A 19,854-nucleotide genomic window follows, 5' to 3' on the forward strand; every position below is an offset into this window, starting at 1 on the left:
GTTATTGCCTGTTTTAACCTGTTACATACATCGTTATCAACCTCATGGTTTTAAAACGCGTCTATTAGAAAGAGATTTCCATACCCGTATAAGGAATGTTTCGTTTCCCTCTTCAATTGATATGAGATAAGCGTTCTCGTTGGCACACTGCTCGGTATTTGGCTCTGATATCATTTGTAACAACCCAAACCCAACACTAGTAGATATTGTCCTGATCCTAACCTATTGTCGTTAGCCTCATGATTTTAAAACTCGTCTAGCTAGGGAGATGTTTCCACACTCTTGTAAGGGATGCTTCGTTCCCTCTCTAATCAATGTGGGATCTCACAAAAGGTTCAAATCGAAAGACTTATTAAAACTTTTTACAAGTGTGATAAATAAATACGTATAGAAAACGTGATATTAACCCTATTTTTCATGATAAGATCGAAAACCCCTTTAATTAAGCGGTGATAGACATGGGCAAGAAAGGTTAGTGAAAGATACTCGATAAAGTTTCAATCTTTTTCGTTTCAAACAACGTTAAAGAGCTTAAAAGGAATAGTCTACGAGCGTACGATAATTATCTGTAAGCTGTAATACGTGAGTCTGATGCTTATATGTCAGTCCAATGCAATTATGATGGATTAAATATGATTGTTAAAACGTTTATAAAATTATTTATGGGTTCATTAGAGAAAATAAAAAAATTGCTATTTACGAGTAAAAGATGTCATATAGAAAAAGTCGGTAACATTATTATTCAATTATCACTTTAACAATCCCACTTTGGAAATAAAAGTTTCTTTGTCGTCCTCGCATTAAAGTATTTTTTTTACTTAAAATGCTATCAACTTTCGATGCTTTTATATCGTATCGTAGTGCGTTTGTCCAAATAATTTGAGAACTTTATTTTACTTTTTGAGTTTAATAATGTGCAGAAGATTCGAACCTCGTACATGTTTTGTAACGAAAGTCACGACCATATAAGTCAAACGACACGACTCCTCTCACAAATAATGTCACACGCAGCCTACAGTAGAGTCAATTACCTCGTAGCCTCTGACTGCATCATTGATTCACATATCTGGCATGCCCATACCAAATTCTTACGTAATACTCAACTTCCTTTTACACGAAGTGATTTAGGAGGGTAAGGACTTTCATATTCTTGCAAGATTTCCGTGATCTTTACGATTCAATGCATTAGTCCTCTATTCACATCAAGCTTTTAAATGCTCTAAAATGGCATCCCACGTGTTGGTCGACAGCTACAAATGCGATCTTCGACACAAAAGAGGGTCTAAATAGAAGATAGATGATAACGACGACGAAACCCCGAGTATAAAGGATTATTCTCCCGACCACTTCCTCTTTTAAAAGCCAAGCAATAAATACTACTCCATAAGAACGATTCAAGTCAAATCTTACAAAGTATGTTATTACGATAAAACACGCCACCTTATCTATATACTATAAATCCGACGAACAAATTGATAATTAATTATTATTACTTAAAATATATTGATTTATAAGTTTTTTAATAAATTTTGTAGCACTCCTTAATATATTATATATATGAAAATAAAGCAAGTGATTTATGGTGGGGGTAAAGTTGTAATTTTGAGGGGTGGGAATTTCCCAAATAAAACAGAGTCGAGAGGTCGGGTCCGTTCTTTGTTCAATTTCAAGAATTGAGAATCTGAGAGGCCGAAAGTCGCTCCTCTAAAAACCTAAAAGCTCTACTCTTTCCTCTTCCTCCTTCTTCTCCTCCTCCTCGTGTTAGTTTATGCTTGAGTTTCATAGATATGGCTTCAGATGCTGGTTCGAGGGCGAGTTCAGCTGCCGATTCGTACATTGGAAGCTTGATTAGTTTGACTTCCAAGAGTGAAATTAGATACGAAGGCGTACTCTACAACATCAACACCGAAGAGTCCAGTATTGGACTAAGAAATGGTATTTCATTTGCATTTTTTCCTATTTTCTTTCCTCTGTCTTCTCAAGATTTGCGGTTGTGTGGCTCACTGCCTTTTGTTCTGGCTCTAGCTTTGCTCATTTTGTTAATGCATGGGCATTTTCGTTTCTTTATGCCTAGAGAATCGGAAATTCGATGAAGTTTTGGTTTTGATTTTGTTACAACAAGGCTTGAGTTTGTCATTTAAGGTTTCGATTTGTGGCTGAACTGACTTTGACGTCCGGTAACGCCCGAAGGGTTTTAATTTTACCCTTGGTTTCCATTTTCTTTTCCAGGCATTGTTCTCTAAAGCTCAATAGCCAGGTCGAAAGTAAAAAAGATTTTTATGTTTTATTTTTTAGGCATTGATTTATCATCTACCATACTACTGATTCCATTTCTATATTTTAGTTTGTTTTCTTATTATCAGCTGCCTTTCTAGATTGCTTAAGGTTTAAAATGCCTCCACTTATAAAGTTTTCTTTTTAGTTTAGCACTTGGATAGCCCGCCCATTCCCACTTGAGTATCAATTTTAAATGCAGTTATGTGAACTTCCGTTTATTTTTTCTCATATTTCTGCATTTCTCACGAGTTTAAAAGGATTCCAACACATGGTTTTCTTTGTATTTGTTTGCGGGCAATATTTGGTTATTTTTGTAAGAATTGAGTGTCAATTATTATCACTCCTTTGGCGAGTAGATTGTTCCTGATATAGGTCTTCAATGGAAACTCTCGAGAACAATGTACCACCAGAATGAAAATTTCTTGCATCTTATTTTCACATGTTTCTTTTCATATACATCAAACAACGAACTAATCTTAATTTTTATGATCTTGTATGTAATAATAATTTGATGTTTTGTCATCCGTTTTAATCACTTTCAAGCTTCGTACATATGATTCACTCTATTTCTATTCTTTTGGGCTAGTGAGATCATTTGGAACAGAAGGAAGAAAGAAGGATGGCCCCCAAGTTCCTCCAAGTGATAAAGTTTTTGAGTACATCTTATTCCGTGGAAGTGATATCAAGGTATTAAATGCTTTGAAAATTATGTTTTCTATCATACTTTGTTCTTTTCGTTATTTTTTTTTTTTAAAGTTAGGACTGGTGAATTACCTATTGTTAGAGTGAATGTCAAGCATCACCATTGGAGTTTGTCTCTGTCACTTGATGATTACTACTTGAATTTCCGATCATGTGAGCCTGCTGGCTCAATGTGGTATTTTGTTTGGAGCATGCTCATTTATTGTTTTGGATTTCTTGCTGCTTTGAATTTGTCATTTCTTTTGATATTGTGTACTTAATAATCTAGATGGGGCACAGGGCTCCATTTCCTTTCCATTGCTTTTATCAATAATCTGGTCTTTTGTGCTCTTGGCAGGATTTGCAGGTTAAATCTTCTCCACCTGTTCAGCCGTCAGCGCCTATAAATAATGATCCAGCAATTATTCAAGTAAGTTCATTTTTTGTTCAAAGAATGTATTTTTCCAATTTCTTAGTACGTAAGGCATGTTTGCTCTATTGTTATTTTCTGAAAGGATGTTAAGCTTACCTGTTGCTTATGCAGTCTCACTATCCCCCATCAGTTTCCACATCTACCAGCATGCATTCTGCTGTCAGTGGGTCATTACCTGATCATACTTCTCACACAGCATTTGGTTTTCCTCAGTCTAATTTTCAAGGTGGTTTGCCTCCATATCAACCTGGAGGCAACTTGGGGTCATGGGGAGCTTCTCCTCCGCCTCCTCCAAGTGCAAATGGCAGTGGACTTGGGATGCCCATGTATTGGCAAGGGTATTATGGCCCACCTAATGGGCTTCCTCAATTACACCAACAATCTATAATACGACCTCCTCCAGGTCTGTCAATACCTTCATCTCTGCAACAGTCAATGCAGTTTCCTAACATTAATGCACCTTTACCCACTGGAACTTCAAAACAACCAGAAGTTCCATCTCCCTTGCTCGCTGCTAATAGTAGTGCTCCTAACCTGACCTCCACTGTTGTGCCCCCTCCAACTTTTTCAACAGCTTTGCCTATGTTCCCTTTTACTTCTTTTTCTGAAACCTTGCCAAGTTCAGTTGCAAATAAGACAGCTGTTCCTACCCTTTCTGGAGCCCCAGTTAGTGTAAGTTTGCCCCTTGGTCCAATACTGTCTTCATTTTCCGGTGGAGATGTTAGTTCTGCCATACCACCAATCACTACTGAACCTAATGCAGTTTCTGGTCCCTCATTACTGTATCAAAATGCATCTCAGTCAACTTCATCTGTAGTTGGAATAGCCAACTCTCGCGCCGAATCTTCTGTACCTTCTCTAGTTACCCCTGGGCAGCTGTTGCAGTCTGGTCCCGTTGCTGTGGTTTCATCTCAATCCTCACATACAGTGCATGAGGACGTGGAAGTGGTCCAGCCATTATCGTTAGAACCTTCGATGCCAGTGACAACAGAGGCTCAGCCGCCAATATTACCACTACCTGTACTGTCAAGGCCCGTTCAAAAGGTGTCTTTCTAATTCATAAAATGTATTTTTGGTCTTTGATTTGCTATTTTTCTGTTATATCTTTAATTTTTCTTCCTGTAAGTGTCACTTTATGCAGGCTAGTTTCTTTGAAGATTGTTATTGAACTTATGATTGATTCAAATGTAATTGGGGTTGCCAGATCAAACTTTTAGATATTATTGAGTTTTTCTTGTAAAGGCCTTCTTGGCCAAAGTCTGATTTAGGAGACTACTCAAGATTTTTAATTATTGCATCACATAGTGATAAATTTACCGACAGGGATTTAGTCATAATATGATTTAGATACTTTTTTAGTGGCCTTCTTTGCTAAGGCTGGGTTTTAGGGGACTTCTAAACATTTTATGTTATTGCTTCACGTAGTTATATATTTACCTTTGCTTATTGCTGGTTCTTGAGTTTACTTCTGGAAGTGCTACATAATCGTACTGGACAGGGATTTGGTCATACTATCTCTTTGGTTTTCTTGTAGAAGCCTTCTTAGTCAAAGTCTATGTTTTAGGAGATTACATTTTAATTATTGTGTCACAGTGATATATTTACCTTTTTTTATTTCCGGTTCTTGAGTTCATTGCTGGAAATGCTACTTAAAAGCTTTTACACTTCGTGAACTGTTTTATGTTATCATCTTATCATTATTAAATTTTATCTAGTTTCATTATTCATGTGTTCAATTGCACAACCATAGTTGTAGATGATCAGAAATACGAACTGATGTTTCAATTGCTGCCCTTTTCTATTTCCTTGTCACCTTGTTAGTTTATGTCATGGAGACACTGATGTTTTGTTTTAACTTTAATGAGTTTCAGGCAAATGGTGCTCATTTTCAGGCTCGCCACTTTTACAGAGGACGTGAAAGAGGAAGAGGATCTGGGGTAATTTGTGAACTTTTAATAATAAATTAATAGTAATAATTGATGTAGACATCACTCGTTGTGAAGTTCAATAATGAATTGCTTTATGTTGTTTACATATTTAAAGTGTTATTTTTGGAGTCTAGTCATCTAAAAGTGTTGCTTCTTGGAGAAAAGTCTTCTTCTCCAAAGGGCGAGAGACTTACTCTCATCCAAGTTGTCTTAATTGGGGTCCCATTCATCTTTACCTTTTTAGATTTCCTGGGTCAGGTGAGCAAAAGTTTGGAAAAGATGATGAGGGAATTTTTTTAGGAGGGGGCCTATGGGGGTAGGGTTGCATTGGTTAGTTGAGAGATGCCTTCCAAGCCTTTGGATCAGGCAGGTTGGGGGTTGGTAACTTAAAACACTAGAACGGGGCTTTATTGGCCAAGTGGTTGTGGTGCCTCTCTTGAGAATTGAATGCTTTGTGGCATAACAATCATAAGTAAATACGATCTCCACCCTTGGAAAACTATCTCTTCAGGCTTTCCTCTATTTTCCCTAGGTTGGGAGGACAGCTGTCTGTTGGGTGGTAGAGAAACTGCTTTGCATCCCTTAACCCCATTTGTATCATCTTTCAAAATTGAGGTTGTAGTTAGTGGTCTCTGATAAGCGGCATTTGTGTGAGTTGTCTTTGGTTATCTTATGGTTTTGTCAGTCCTTTATGGATAGGGGGTTATTGGAGGTTTCTAAGGTTGTACGACTGTGCCAGTTATAGGGAGGTTTCTATTTTACTTTGCCTGTGGGGGATAAATGCGTTGGCTAGGGGAGGAGGGACCTTTGTCTTTGGACCCCTGCCTCTTCCCAGGGTTTTTCTTGAAGCTTTCTTTTTTCACCTCTCTTACTACCCCATCACCACTTTCTTTCCCCCACGAACGTTAAGACTCCAAAGAAGATTTAAGTTCTTTCAGATCTTTCATGGAAAAGTTAATACATAGATTGGGTGGAGACACTCTTCCTTCCTTTTGGGGCCTTAGTTGTTTTCCCTTTACAATGATGCATTGGAGGAAGTGAGACTGCTGGTTGGGGTATGTGGGGGAGGTTAAGAGGTTCAATGTCTTCGTTTGGGTCTTGATAACTGGGGGTTTCCACAATTATCAGTTAGACTTTTTTCTTTTGACTTGGAGTACCTATTTGTCGATGTGGGGGCTCCTTTTGGTTGGCTGTTTCTTTTGTACACCCTTGTATGTGTGAGGTTTTCCGTATTTTTCTTTTAAATGTACCTATTTGTTGTATGTAGGGATGTTTTTTTGTCCACCGTTGTATGTATTTTCATATTTCTCAATCTAAGCTCCGTTTCTTATGTAGTTTGTGTACTTTCCTCGTTCATTTTGAGTGCTGAACAAGTTTTAATGGACTGGAATCAGAGTGATATGGTAGAATTTGAATTGAAACTTGATAGATTATCCTTTGAAAACAAACTTCTAAGTTTCTCAGATCCAAGGATAAATTTATAAGAGCGCTGAAAATTATAAAGAATTGAGGGAGGTGATGGATTAATGATTAGTGTACTCAATTTGTTGTATACATAATCTGAAAATACATCATGGTTGGGTTAATTTGTAGGCTTGTATTTATGTTTGAGGTTCACATTCTCAATAATCCTAGAGTTCAACATTTGGGACTTTACATTGCAGAGTTCCCGTCCTGTTACCAAATTTACGGAAGATTTTGATTTCATAGCTATGAATGAGAAATTCAACAAGGATGAAGTGTGGGGAAATCTAGGTAAAGGCAATAAATCTCATCACAAGGATAAGGATGTGGATGGAAATGTCAGTGATGAGGATGATGAGGAAGAAGAAGATGAGGGTGAAGTCTCACAGTCTGGGGTTAAGGTGAGAACATCCTTAAGCCTTTCGAGTTACGGAATTTTAGGTCTATTCAAAAGATGGATTCAATTCTTTTCAAACCATGACATACTAAATGTGTCTTTTATATGCAGCCCTTGTACAACAAGGATGACTTCTTTGATTCACTCTCTTATAATGCTATTGATAATGATCCTCAAAATGGGCGGACTAGATATTCGGAGCAAGTAAAGATAGACACAGAGGTAACTTTTCTGGTGGCTGGGTCTCGTACATTTTAAATTAAATTGCCGTATTTAATGTTTTCCCGACTGCTATTGCAGACTTTTGGTGATTTTTCGAGGTATCGAGGGGGACGAGGTGGCCGAGGTCCTGGACGTGGGGGGTATTTCCGTGGAGGATACCATGGAAGAGGATATGGCTATTATGGGAGGGGGAGGGGGCGGGGACAAGGGCGATCATCATTTAATCGTTCATAATCCAACCAGTATGTATCTTTTGGGCTATAATGGTTAATTGTGCCCCATTTCGTTCGAGTTTATAAAGGGTTGTGTTCTTTAATAGAGTGCACGTTTCTCCCTGTCTGTCCCGAAATAATAATCGGATTGTTCTTTTGGTTTTCATTGTTTTTATCGGTTTGCCTTGTTCAACAGTTGGTCTAACAAAGAATTTGATTTCTAATGGAAGCTTTATTTGTAAACCAAGTTGGATGATGTTGTTTAGTGAGCAAAATTTAAGAAATTTATGGCAGTCTTGATGTTTATCCTCTCTTCTGCTGTTATTGCTAATGATAATGAAGGATGCAAAGGGGTTTTTGAGTATGTCTCGTGACTCATGTATGTTGGACACGTTCTCTGTTTCAGCGTATTGAAAAGACACTATTCTTAAGAGAACAATAAAAAGACACTATTCTTTCCTTCCAAAGCAAAGGACAAAATTTCTTGTGAAGTTGCATTGCTAGTACCTATCAAAAATACCACCTCATTTATATCAACTTTTATTCGCTCGGAGAGAGACTTCTCGTGACATTCCACCTAAAATGGTCGAGAAATCATTCAACGAAACTGCTACAATATGTCAGATAGTTTTTCACGATTAAACATATAAAAGAGAAGCTTTGGTAATGCATAATAGTCTCAATGCTAAACAGTTTCTCTCACTTGTGGACCGAAGATTTGTAGAAAATCGAACAAGTAGAAATCAATATGAATTTGATAGAAATGATATTACACGGGTTCAAACATAGGAACTCCTACTCCGAGACCGCGTGAAATCACAAAAAATCTTAAGTTGATAGGTTACGTTAAATTTACTTATATCAATGTTTTGATATGTATTGAGTGTATTTTTGAATTTACGTCCAACCATCATTAAGAGGCAGTCACGAGCCACCTCATTTTATAATTTTATCGAAGGGTTCTAAACCAAACATCACCTTCCTACAAGTGGAGAGAGGTGGATGGATATATATATATATTTTTTTTTTGTAAATGTCCAAAACCACAAGTCTTTATCATATGCATCGAGTTTCATTGGGTATAACTATTTGAAATACAAATATAGTTGGATCATCTAATAAGAACTTTTACATAAAATACAAAACAGTCACTGTTGTCCAAAAACCAGATTTGTATGCATAACCCACAGAATTCAACTGAGGGAGAGATAGATTTCTTGTGAATATCACACAATGTAAACAAACACACAAAAGGGTCCAAAACAACCAGATTTCTATAAATAAAACCCTCCACTTTGAAGGAGAAGCACCACCAAACAAAATGGAGTTTAGCAGCAAAGAGTTCAAGGTTGGAAAATGTGAGGGCCAAAAGGAAGTGGATGGAGAAACCATGCCATTGGTTCTACAGCCTCCTGAATCAGACAAGGCCAACTTTGATTCCCTTTTATTGGCTCTGCAAAACAACAAAGATTGGTTGGACCAAATGATTATCAAACACAGCGCTGTTTTACTCCGAGGATACAACGTGTCGAAACCCGAGGAGTTCAACGAGATTGTCGAAGCCTTCGGGTGGGAAGACATTCGATACGTCGGTCCAGCTCCTCGAACTCATATTTATAAGAGGATTTGGACTGCTAATGAAGGACCCCTCTCTGAGTTCATTTACTACCACCATGAGATGGTTTTGGTAACTACAAAGCTTTTCAAATCCCTTGCTTTACTTTCAAAGTACAAACATGTTGAACTAATGAATGAATTGAAATAGATAAAGGAATATCCAAAGAGGGTAATCTTGTACTGTGAGATACCACCTCCAGAAGGTGGAGAAACGCCATTTGTTCCAAGTTTCAAAGTAACAGAACGAATGGTGAAGGAATTCCCAAAGGAAGTTGAAGAAATGGACAAGAAAGGCTTGAAATATACCTTCACTGCTCTTAGCAACAATGACACTTCCTCTATGAGGGGCAGAGGCTGGGAGGATGCTTTTGGTTCATCAGATCGTTATGAAGCAGAAAAAAGGTAGCCATTTCAAACACTGCTGAGTATTATGATTAATGGACACTCAGCCTTGTAAGACATATAATTTGCAGGGCTAATGCGTTGGGGATGGAGGTAGAGTGGCTGCCAAACGGCGCGATGAAGACGATACTGGGACCGAGGTGCCTAACAAAGGTGTTTGATGGAAGGAAAGGAAGAAGAATGTGGTTTAACACTATGGTGGGGATGCATGGGAAGGAGCATAGCTCTGCTTTAATGGCGGATGGGATGGAGATTTCAGAACACGTTGTGAAGAGATGCCAGCAGATAATTGAAGAAGAAAGCATCCAATTCAAATGGGAAAAGGGGGATGTTTTGTTTTTGGATAACTATGCTTTGCTCCATGGAAGAAGGCCTTCTCTTCCTCCTAGAAGAGTATTAGTTGCAACCTGCAAGTAGTTGTTTCTCTACTATGCTTGTGGTTTAATGAATAAAAAGTATAGTTTTTTGTTATTTTACATGCTGTTGAGGCCATGCTGTGAGAAAACTATGCAAACATTTCCCATTACATTAATAAAGATGTTGAAATATTATTTCCATTCACCCTTTATAAAGAATGCTTCGTTCCCTTCTCCAATCGATGTGAGATCTCACAATCTACCTCTCTTGATGCACACTGCCCGGTGTTTGGCTTTGATACCATTTGTAACAACTTAAGCCCACTGTTAGCAGATATTGTCTTCTTTAGGCTTTTCCTTTCGAGTTTTCCCTCAAGATTTTAAAACGCGTCTGTTAGGGAGAGGTTTCCACACTCTTATAAGGAATGCTTTGTTCCCCTCTCCAACCACGGTGAGATCTCACAATCTATCCCCTTTGGAGGCCCAGCGTTCTCTTTGGCACAACGCTCAGTGTCTGGCTGTAATACCATTTGTGACAGCCCAAGCCCACCGCTAGCAGATATTGTTCTCTTTGGGCTCTCCCTTTCGGGTTTTCCCTCAAGGTTTTAAAACGCGTCTGTTAGGGAGAGTTCTACACACCCTTATAAGAAATGCTTCGTTCCCTTCTCCAACCGATGTGAGTTCTCACAATCTACTCCTCTTGGGGCCCAGCGTCTTTGCTGGCACACTACTAGGTATTTGGCTTTGATACGATTTGTAACAACTCAAACCTACCGCTAGCAGATATTGTCCTCTTTGGGCTTTCCCTTTCGGGTTTTCCCTCAAGGTTTTAAAACACATATGCTAGAGAGAGGTTTCCACACCATTATAAGAAATGCTTTGTTCTTCTCTCCAACCGATGTGAGGTCTCACACTAAGTGAGCTTACCCTCAATATTAAACTAGAATTTGAATAACTAAACTAATATAGGATTCAAATGAGAGTAATCCTAATATAGTCGAGAAAGATTTAATATAACTTATAGTTACTGCCTCTACCAACAACGGGCAACTTCCTTTTTAATAGTTCAATGATAGGAACTCCAAAGTTAAACATGTTTGACTTGAATGAATTCTACAGTAAGAACTCGTATTGATTTGTAAGAGTGATCTTCACTCTTAAAAGTAGTTCAAGTCAAGTAGTTAACGTGATGAAACCGGGAGAGATGAAAAATTTTCAATATACCATAAAGTTAGAAGCTTTGCGTGACACCCTCTCTCAATTAAGAAAGTGGTTGAACAGCATTTAATTTCTGCCCCACAGTTCTTATTTCAATTTCGTGGCAGTTTTTGAGACCAAAGAAAGCAAGCCGACTCCCAATGCATCACAATGAACAACGTATTCTCATTTGAATTTACAATTTAAATTTATAAGCTTAGGCATACAATCAGAACCTCTCTATGGACCTCAGAAGAACACAAAGACACGACCATAACCTTGTCGGTTCAGAGTCTTAATTCTTTCTTTTGTTCTTTCTGTCCACTTTCAAGGTCTCTTGTTAAGGTTCTTATGTCTTGTCTCTCTGTATTGTTATTTTTAGCTCAATATGGTTAGCCATGGAGATGGGGAAAGATGGGTTTTGAAGTTCATGGCTTTGTGATTGCAGATGATGAACAGATTTGGTGTTCTTGTTGCTGTTTCCATTGCAGCTTATGCAATTAGGCAGCTCACAATCAGATCATGGAGCTCATTAATCTGTTCAGGTTGTCTCCTCTTTGTTTCTCTGTTTTTCTCAACTGTCTGTGTTGCTTCTTTGAGTTAAGGTTCTTATTCTTTTATCCTACATAGAAAATGGAGAACACACAGAGAAGAACCTAAGACGACAGCGAAGAATGTTCCATGTAATGTTTCAGAAAACCCACTTTGAATCGTTTAAATGCATTCTGTACTACTTTTATAATCCTTTCTCTGACAGGGCTTGGATGAAGAACAAGAAGAACAAAAGGAAGCTAATTCAATGAATGATCTTGAAGATGGTGATCATGATCATAGTTTAGATGAACTTCAAGAACATCTACCCCAAAACAAAGTGGGTGAAACCCATAAGATTGAAATGGAAAGGCTGCTGAAACAAGTGATGGAATTGGAGGAGAGGAAAGGGAAGCTTGAAGGTGAACTGCTCATGTATGATGGTATCAAGAACAGTGAAATGGATATCATGGAGTTGAAGAAGCAGCTGGAGGCCAAGAACGATGATATCAGCTCTTTGCAGGCTGAGAGAGAGGAGCTACAAGAAGAGATAGTGAAGGGAGCATTGGTGAAGAAGGAGCTAATGGAGGCTAAGGGAAAGATTAAGGAGCTGCAAAGGCAGATTCAGGTTGATGCAAACCAAACAAAACAACATTTGTTATTACTCAAAAAACAAGTTTCCACTTTGCAGGCAAAAGAGGAAGAGGCCCTCAAGAAAGAAGTAGAACTTTATAAGAAGCTGAGAGCGGAGAAGGATTTCGAGGTCGAGATTTCGGAGCTTAAGCGGAAGAATCGAGAGCTTCAACACGAAAACCAGGAACTTGCCTCTAAACTAAATGTCATGAAGGCTAGAATCACAACTCTCATTAAGATGACAGAGGTTAGTAGCTTAAAGGGGTACTTTTGTGTATTGTATGAGCTACTTGTTACGATCGCACAACAACGCACACACTCGATCTAGACGAACACAAAGAACAAGAGAGAGGTTTATATTGATGACTTCAGGTAGATACCGTCAAAAGAATACAGAAAAGACAAAAAGACGAAAAGTACATTTAGTATATATATATATAGCTGAGTTTACTGTATATAACTCTACATGATAGCTTAGACTATTTACCACGATTGAATAACAGGTAGAAACAATAAGCAAGGAAAGAGAGGAGGCTAAGAAGTTAAGAATTGAGAATGAGGGTCTGATAAAGCAACTTGAAGGGCTTCAGATGAACAAGTTTAGTGAAGTTGAAGAGTTAGTGTACCTTCGTTGGATCAATGCTTGCTTGAGGTATGAGCTTCGAGACGACGACGAAACACCGGCAGGCGAATCAGCTCGTTATCTCAATAAGAACTCAAGTCCAAAGTCAAAAGAGAAGGCAAAACAACTCATGTTAGAGTATGCAGGAACAGAAACAGATTCAATTGATAGTTCAAGGAGCAGAAGTAGTAGTAGTTTCAGTGAGAAGCCTAATTTGATCAGAAACAACTGCGAGTCGAGTGGTGTTTTGTCGTTGCCGATGATCGGTTTGAGCCACGGACGGAAGGATCGTTTAGAAGCAGTGTTGGCTGTGAGTGCTGAAACTGTAACTCTCTCAGAAGTCCACAGATTGCAGGTTTGTTCAAGAAACTCTGTTAACTCTGTTGCAACATCATTCAAACTTATGTCTAAAACAGTTGAAGAAAGTCTAAAACAAAGAACATTATAAGTTGGGGTTAGGGAAAGGCAGCAACTTTCCCCATTAAACTTACTCAAATGAAGATGAACACAACTTGTTTTGATTTAGATACTCAATGTATGATGATAGCAAAAGTATGATATTGAGATCAACTGTTCTAATGTAAACAGATATGTGTTCTTGTCAATATATTAGTTTGTATATGTTCTAATGTAGACAGATATATGTTCGGCCTGAATTAAGGTTTGAGACTCAACCCGACGAAGTTAATAAGCTTGATTTAGCAAAAGAAGTTATTAATTTAGAGCAATTTTTTGTGAAGGAGAAATATTAGCGCCGGCTAACTTGGGTAGAAAGTTTAGGAAATTTGTTAATGTCTGCTCTACCGTAAGTACTCATGAGATGTATGCTCTTTACACGTAACAACCAAGAGAATTGAAAAGTTAAGTACTTGAAGTTTCTTTATTTCAAAAAGATCTCTCCCGTCACGTTGTTTTTTTTATTTCTTTTATTTGTTTCGACATATTTCGATCGTGGGTCATATCCAACAGAGACTTGGTTGTGGCATTGGCAATGGAAGTTGCAGAAGTGTTATAGCTCGATGAAAGTAAAACGTACATTATCTAACATCGAGGGACATATTGCGACGACAAAAACCAATTTTATACTTATTTGAGCCTGATTTGATATCAACTTTGTTTTGAGCTCTAAATTTTTTTAAATTGTGCTATCATTTGTCATGAGAAAATATATGTTTACGACCTCGTTGAATCGATAAGGACGGTTTTTTTTACACCAAATCTAAAACAATTACCTTACAAAAAAACTAGTAGATGAGATATATGACCCTTGTAACTTAGCAATCATTGAATTGCTAATAATTAATGGACTAATGTCTTTAAGCCTTTTAATATTCATAATTAATCAATAATTATAATTAGTGTTGGTCCACTTAATTATTATGTAGATGAAAATTTGGACTAAAGACATCTTAAAAACGTCTCCGATCGTCCAAGATTTTAAAAGTACATCGACTAAATTTTAAGAAGATCAACACATCAAAATACCCATCTAAAATGATCAATACGGTGATCAACAAAAAGGTTGATCCGAGCGATCAACTAACCTAAAGATCAAAGTTCATATACTCGAAACACTCGAATAAGAGGTGTTGAGGAAAATGATTAGTGCCCAAAACAAAGGCTATGTACACCACAAACCCTATGCCCACTTAGAAGATCATAGTGAAACCACTACCAAACTCACACCCATGCTTGGCTCACACTCATACTCATACTCATTATGATGGTATCTCACTATTCTATCACTCTCTCTTTTTGCCTATCTTAATCATTCCCACCACTATCTTTCCATCAAACCATCTCATTATAATCTCAAACATTGATGAACTAATTAAAGATTATAAGCGAACCTCTTCACTAAACAAAAAACAAGGGTTTAGCTTGATTCATTGATAGAGTGCAAATTAATGAACATGGTTACATTTATTTGAATTTGTTATCATTAATTGCATCATATGGTTAAATATATGCTAGATGGGCAAGGTGGGTACCAAACTCATCACTTGCACTGCAAAATTTGCCTTTTTTGTTGCTAATCTTCAAAGAGATGTGCAATTTAGCTTGCCGTCTCAGCTACTCCTTATCTCCTTTAATACTCATTCATAATTACTCATGAATATAATTAATAATTACATATATGATCATAAAAAAGAATATTATTATTTTTTTAATATCATTCCTCAAATTCACATTGTTGTCATGAACAAAACTTGCTTACTTACCAATAAGTAGAAGCTTATCTCCTTCCTATTACGTGGGTTATTTGATCCAACCCTTAAACAACAAACCACATCATGATTTCCACACCATCAAAATCATCAAATAACATGAGTATTATCATTTATGGAACAAACAAACAATTCAATTTCAAGCTTTAACTATCAACCTTTTCTTCTTTTGGAGAATGAATCATCAATGGTGCAACGGGTTTGGACCGGTTGGGACTCGTCGCTTCTCGACACCGTAGCGGGGATCGATGTCGTCGTTGTCGTCGGTGGTGGGATGGGAATGGTTTGCAGGCCGATTCGTTCCGCGGTGATGGACAAAGGGGGTGAAGTCTACTTTGTTGGCTAGTACCTTCCTTGTTGAGGAAAAGGTGATGGTTGGTGATGGTTTTGGATTGAATTTGGGTTTGAAGAGGTTTAGTTCATGAAGAAATAAGAGGAGAAGAGAGATCCAGAGTAGGGTAAAAAGGAAGTGGGAGATTTTGAATGTCATGGAGGAGGAAGGAGAGAGAGAATAAGAAGAAGGGTTTGAAAGGGAAGCATGGAGCACTAAAAGCAATAAGAAATTGAAGATCAAAGATGGGTTTTTTATGTTGTTGAGTGGAGAATGACAAATTTAATGAAATGGGTTTGTATGAAAAGGTTAGGGGAAGCTTAAAAATGCTACCTTTTTAAGGGTAGAGGAGAGAGAAAGTTTCTTAGAGATAAAGGAAGACAAGATTGTTTGAAAGATTTATATAATAAATGGGTTTGGTTATCAATTGTTGTGTCCAAAAGGGTGTATGATTTGGGGCAAACCCACACGCCAAATTTAGTTTTTGAGTGAAGTGAAGAGGAAAAAGAGAGGTGGGGAAGTGTGTAATGCATTTGTTTTCCGATGGAGGAAGCAAAATGGTTCATATTTTGAAGAACAAAGCATTGGCAATGTCACATTTTATAGAGCCGTCAAGGGAAAGACTACTTTTAAGCTGTGGACAGCTCGCAATCTTGATTTGGATGGGTGGCCTTTAATCCAACATTTGTGTTGAAATAGGTTTATGAATCTTTCTAGTGATGATGTTTGATATTTGTCATGAAAATGTGGGTTTCAAACAAGATCATACAAAAAGTGGACCATGTCCTAGGTAGGCTACATGGATTCAAGCATCACCCTTAGAAATGATTCCATTCTCTTATTTTTTTTTTTCTTGAACAGAGAGTTTATGAATAAGGATTCTAATGTATATATATACAAATTGTAACGGCCCAAGTCCACCGGTAGCAATTATTGTTATCTTTGTGTTTTTCTTTTTGGACTTTCCTCAAGGTTTTAAAACGTGTCTATTATGGAAAAGTTGTTTTGTTCCCTCTTCAATTGATGTGAGATCTCATAATTCTCTGAGAGTCCAACGTCCTCGCTGGAACACTGCTAATGTATGACTTTGATACCATTTGTAACCGCCCAAGCCCACCACTGACAGATATTATCCTATTTGGGTTTTTTCTTTCAGGCTTCCTCTCAAGCTTTTAAAACGCGTCTATTATGGAGAGTTTGCTTTGTTCTCCTCTCCAACCAATTTAGGATCTCACAATGCACTCTCCTTGGGGCCCAACGTCCTCACTAGAACACAGACCGGTGCCTGGCTCTGATACCATTTGCAATAGCCCATGCGGCCTAGCAGATACTATCCTCTTCGGGCTTTTCCTTTCGGGGTTCTCCTCAAGGTTTTAAAACGTGTCTATTACGGAGAGGTTGCTTCATTCCCCTCTCCAACCGATGTGAGATCTCACACAAGTGGTCCAATGAGAGCAAGAATTTCTAAAACATTTCATTTATGAGAAGAAGAACATAGTTTGGACAAAACTATGGCCATGTAAGAGAGCTTCTGCTTCCGCTCGTCGTTGACTTTCTAAGATCTAACCTTTCGTTTCCCTATTAAAGAATTATATTTACTCTTACAAGCTGCTTAATATCTACATCATATGTATAGAACACTAGTCAAGTTAATTTGTATATTCATGCAAACTTTTTGTCAAAAGAAACATAGTACTTTAATACCTCACTTGAAACTCTTGTGATATGCATCTGTTCTTATTTGAATCAGCTCATTCATCGTAGTAGGATCATGGGTGGGTCACTCCCTACCTTGCCATCGCTACCAAGTAACAATGATCACGTTAGGGTCGATGAAGGACTTAATTCTCCATTAACAACTATAAGACATCTTATCTTCTAATCCCACCCGGATGATCGAGTAGACATGTTCTTTCTCGACCGATTCTCGCATCGACCCTATTAACAATTCACGTCCAACGCAACTTGTAGACCTTGAATGATCTATGTATGATATAACTTATAACTCAGACAAAATTTGAAATCTCACGTGATGTTAGGTTGAGGTGATTGGGGCGTGGAGGTGATTGGGGCCAAGGGGGTGCCCCTTACCTTTATCCACTTTTTAGAACATTCAAGCACATACATGTTTCTATACTTCTCTTTAATTCAATTTTGGACTACATCAACCTTTCTCTCATTGTTAGATCAAAACTTATCAAGTAATTATTAAAGATTTTTTGTTTTTTATATATCTAAATGGTGTTTTTTGTATGCTCAAAATGTTCGAATAATGATATTTTAATGTGAAATTCCACCTCGGTTGAACAGGGGAACGAAACATTTCTTATAAAACTGTGGAAACCTCTCCTTAGTAGACGTGTTTTAAAACTGTGAGACTGACGACGATATGTAATGGGTCAAAATAGACAATATCTACTAGCGGTGGGTTTTGATTGTTACAAATGGTATCAGAGCCATACACTGGGCGGTGTGCTAGTGAGGACGAGTTGACCCCTAAGGGAGGTGGATTGTGAGATCACACATCAGTTGGAGAGGGGAATGAAACATTCCTTATATCAGGGTGTGGAAACCTCTCCCTAGTATGTTTTGTTTTAAAAACCGTGAGACTGACGATGATACGTAACGAGCCAAAGTGGACAATATCTGCTAGCGGTGGACTTGAGTTGTTACATTCATCCATTTGACCATTGATGACATTTTTACTATGAAATGTATGCTATCAACGAGTAATAAATGTTGATATACATTAAACGCTAGCATAAACATAACTCAACTGATTAACACATGCATATAAAAAGTTTAAATCTTCAAATCCCATTTGTTGTCGTTGGAGGATGCCGAACGGGTCAGCATGCAACCGAGGCAAGAGGAGCAAGAGAAGAGCGACCACAGATTTGGAAAACTTTTAGAAATTCTTATTTTGGTTTGATTAAGGTTCTTGTTTTGGGACATGTCCCAAACCAACTTTTCACTGTTTAGTAATGAAGTGTGAGAGTAGTGATGGGAGGGGGCCAGAGAATGGGCATTTGATGAACTTGTTGATAAGTCATTGTCTTGCAAAAATGGAATGCATTTGGTCTCTCTTACATATAAATCATATCTCATACCTTTTGATTTTGTGTGTTTGTCACTTGCAAAACCCACCAACAAATGTCATTGAATCAACAACTACTCTTCCATGCCATTTGCTACGCTCCATCCTCGAATCATTCATTTCAAACCTCACGATTCTAAAACATGTCTACTAGAAAGAGATTTCAACATCCATATAAGAAATGTTCTGTGATCTTAGAGTTCTGTTCCAGGGCTCAAATGCACGTTACAAGACCTCCTTCATTTTAAAAAGCTACACCTTATGGTCTAGAATTCTCGCATACCATATGTAACAGCTCAAACATACTACAAGCAGATATTGTCTTTTTTGAACTTTCCCTTTCAAGCTTTCTCTCAAAATTTTTAAAACGCATCTGCTAGGGAGAGATTTCCACGCCAGTATAAAAAATGTTATGTGGGATCTCACAATCCACCCTTCTTCGAGGCCCAACATCCTCATTAGCACTTGTTCCACTCTCCAACCGACGTGGGATCTCACATCATGACTCAACTCCAAGCCTCGACCATTAGAAGAGTTGCTCTTCATTGGTGTCAGCTTTGGCTGTTGTGATCATTAGTTCACTTGTTTTTTGAGGAGTAAATGTAAATATGAGAGTGAAAGTTTGAAGAGTAGAGAAGGGTCAAAGAAGGGGGAGAGAGTGTGACAGTTGGTCTTACAGTCAAACAAAGCACTGTCTTCAATGGAGGGTAAAGCTGGGAGTACAATGGCCTATATCCATCTCTCTCTCTCTCTCTGAAAAACAACAGTCTTCAAATTATTGTCCTCTCGTCGCTCTGCTACTCGGGTTCATCGGGAGGAACCCGAGTTAAAAATGACATGGAGTTGAACGACATTAAGACATGGGTTATAAAGCAAAATTGAGTAGGAAGGAAGAGAATATATACCAAGTTGTTAGGGTCTCCAATCCAAGGGTTCCCTTTATGTTTGGTAGGTCAGGTTGATATCATAGCTTAACATTTAAGCCCACAGCTGCGTCTCTAAAAAGAAACAACAGTAATATTGATAGGTTAAATATCTGAGTAAGCTGTCCCAACCTCAACCCACGTGAACTGTCCCCCGTCAGATGCTGCTGCAGTTTTGTGCTTAGTTCCCTAATTACTTCCTTTTATCTCTCCCTCGCTTTCACCTGCCATTGCATCCACACGCCCTATGCCATCCTATCATTCCTATCCACTCACTCCCACACTCCCCTCCCCCCCCCCCCC

General features: G+C 38.1%; 2 protein-coding genes and 1 pseudogene across 2 annotated transcripts; all 3 read left to right on the top strand.

The window, feature by feature from the left end:
• Nucleotides 1-1,658: 1,658 nt before the first annotated feature.
• On the top strand, nt 1,659-7,920 carry LOC111435726 (protein decapping 5-like). The gene is made up of 8 exons (XM_023073228.1): nt 1,659-1,935; nt 2,864-2,964; nt 3,317-3,388; nt 3,503-4,435; nt 5,263-5,328; nt 6,984-7,184; nt 7,292-7,402; nt 7,481-7,920. Exons 1-8 carry the CDS (start codon nt 1,788-1,790, stop codon nt 7,634-7,636), a joined length of 1,788 nt encoding a protein of 595 aa, XP_022928996.1. The 5' UTR covers nt 1,659-1,787; the 3' UTR covers nt 7,637-7,920.
• Nucleotides 7,921-8,884: 964 nt separating this feature from the next.
• Nucleotides 8,885-10,104, top strand: LOC111435737 (clavaminate synthase-like protein At3g21360). The gene is made up of 3 exons (XM_023073238.1): nt 8,885-9,301; nt 9,380-9,633; nt 9,705-10,104. Exons 1-3 carry the CDS (start codon nt 8,936-8,938, stop codon nt 10,048-10,050), a joined length of 966 nt encoding a protein of 321 aa, XP_022929006.1. The 5' UTR covers nt 8,885-8,935; the 3' UTR covers nt 10,051-10,104.
• Nucleotides 10,105-11,393: 1,289 nt separating this feature from the next.
• On the top strand, nt 11,394-13,674 carry LOC111435623 (annotated as a pseudogene).
• The last annotated feature ends 6,180 nt before the right edge of the window (nt 13,675-19,854 follow it).

This window comes from Cucurbita moschata, unplaced genomic scaffold (assembly GCF_002738365.1).
Source record: "Cucurbita moschata cultivar Rifu unplaced genomic scaffold, Cmos_1.0 Cmo_Scf00050, whole genome shotgun sequence".
Classification (NCBI taxonomy): domain Eukaryota; kingdom Viridiplantae; phylum Streptophyta; class Magnoliopsida; order Cucurbitales; family Cucurbitaceae; genus Cucurbita; species Cucurbita moschata.

Bases quoted from the DNA above. Each gene is read 5' to 3' on its own strand.
- LOC111435726 (XM_023073228.1), top strand. From the start codon at position 1,788: ATGGCTTCAGATGCTGGTTCGAGGGCGAGTTCAGCTGCCGATTCGTAC. The intron at 4,436-5,262 runs GTGTCTTTCTAA...AATGAGTTTCAG, and splicing joins TGTCAAGGCCCGTTCAAAAG to GCAAATGGTGCTCATTTTCA. The intron at 5,329-6,983 runs GTAATTTGTGAA...TTTACATTGCAG, and splicing joins AAAGAGGAAGAGGATCTGGG to AGTTCCCGTCCTGTTACCAA.
- LOC111435737 (XM_023073238.1), top strand. From the start codon at position 8,936: ATGGAGTTTAGCAGCAAAGAGTTCAAGGTTGGAAAATGTGAGGGCCAA. The intron at 9,302-9,379 runs GTAACTACAAAG...GAATTGAAATAG, and splicing joins ACCACCATGAGATGGTTTTG to ATAAAGGAATATCCAAAGAG. The intron at 9,634-9,704 runs GTAGCCATTTCA...TATAATTTGCAG, and splicing joins CGTTATGAAGCAGAAAAAAG to GGCTAATGCGTTGGGGATGG.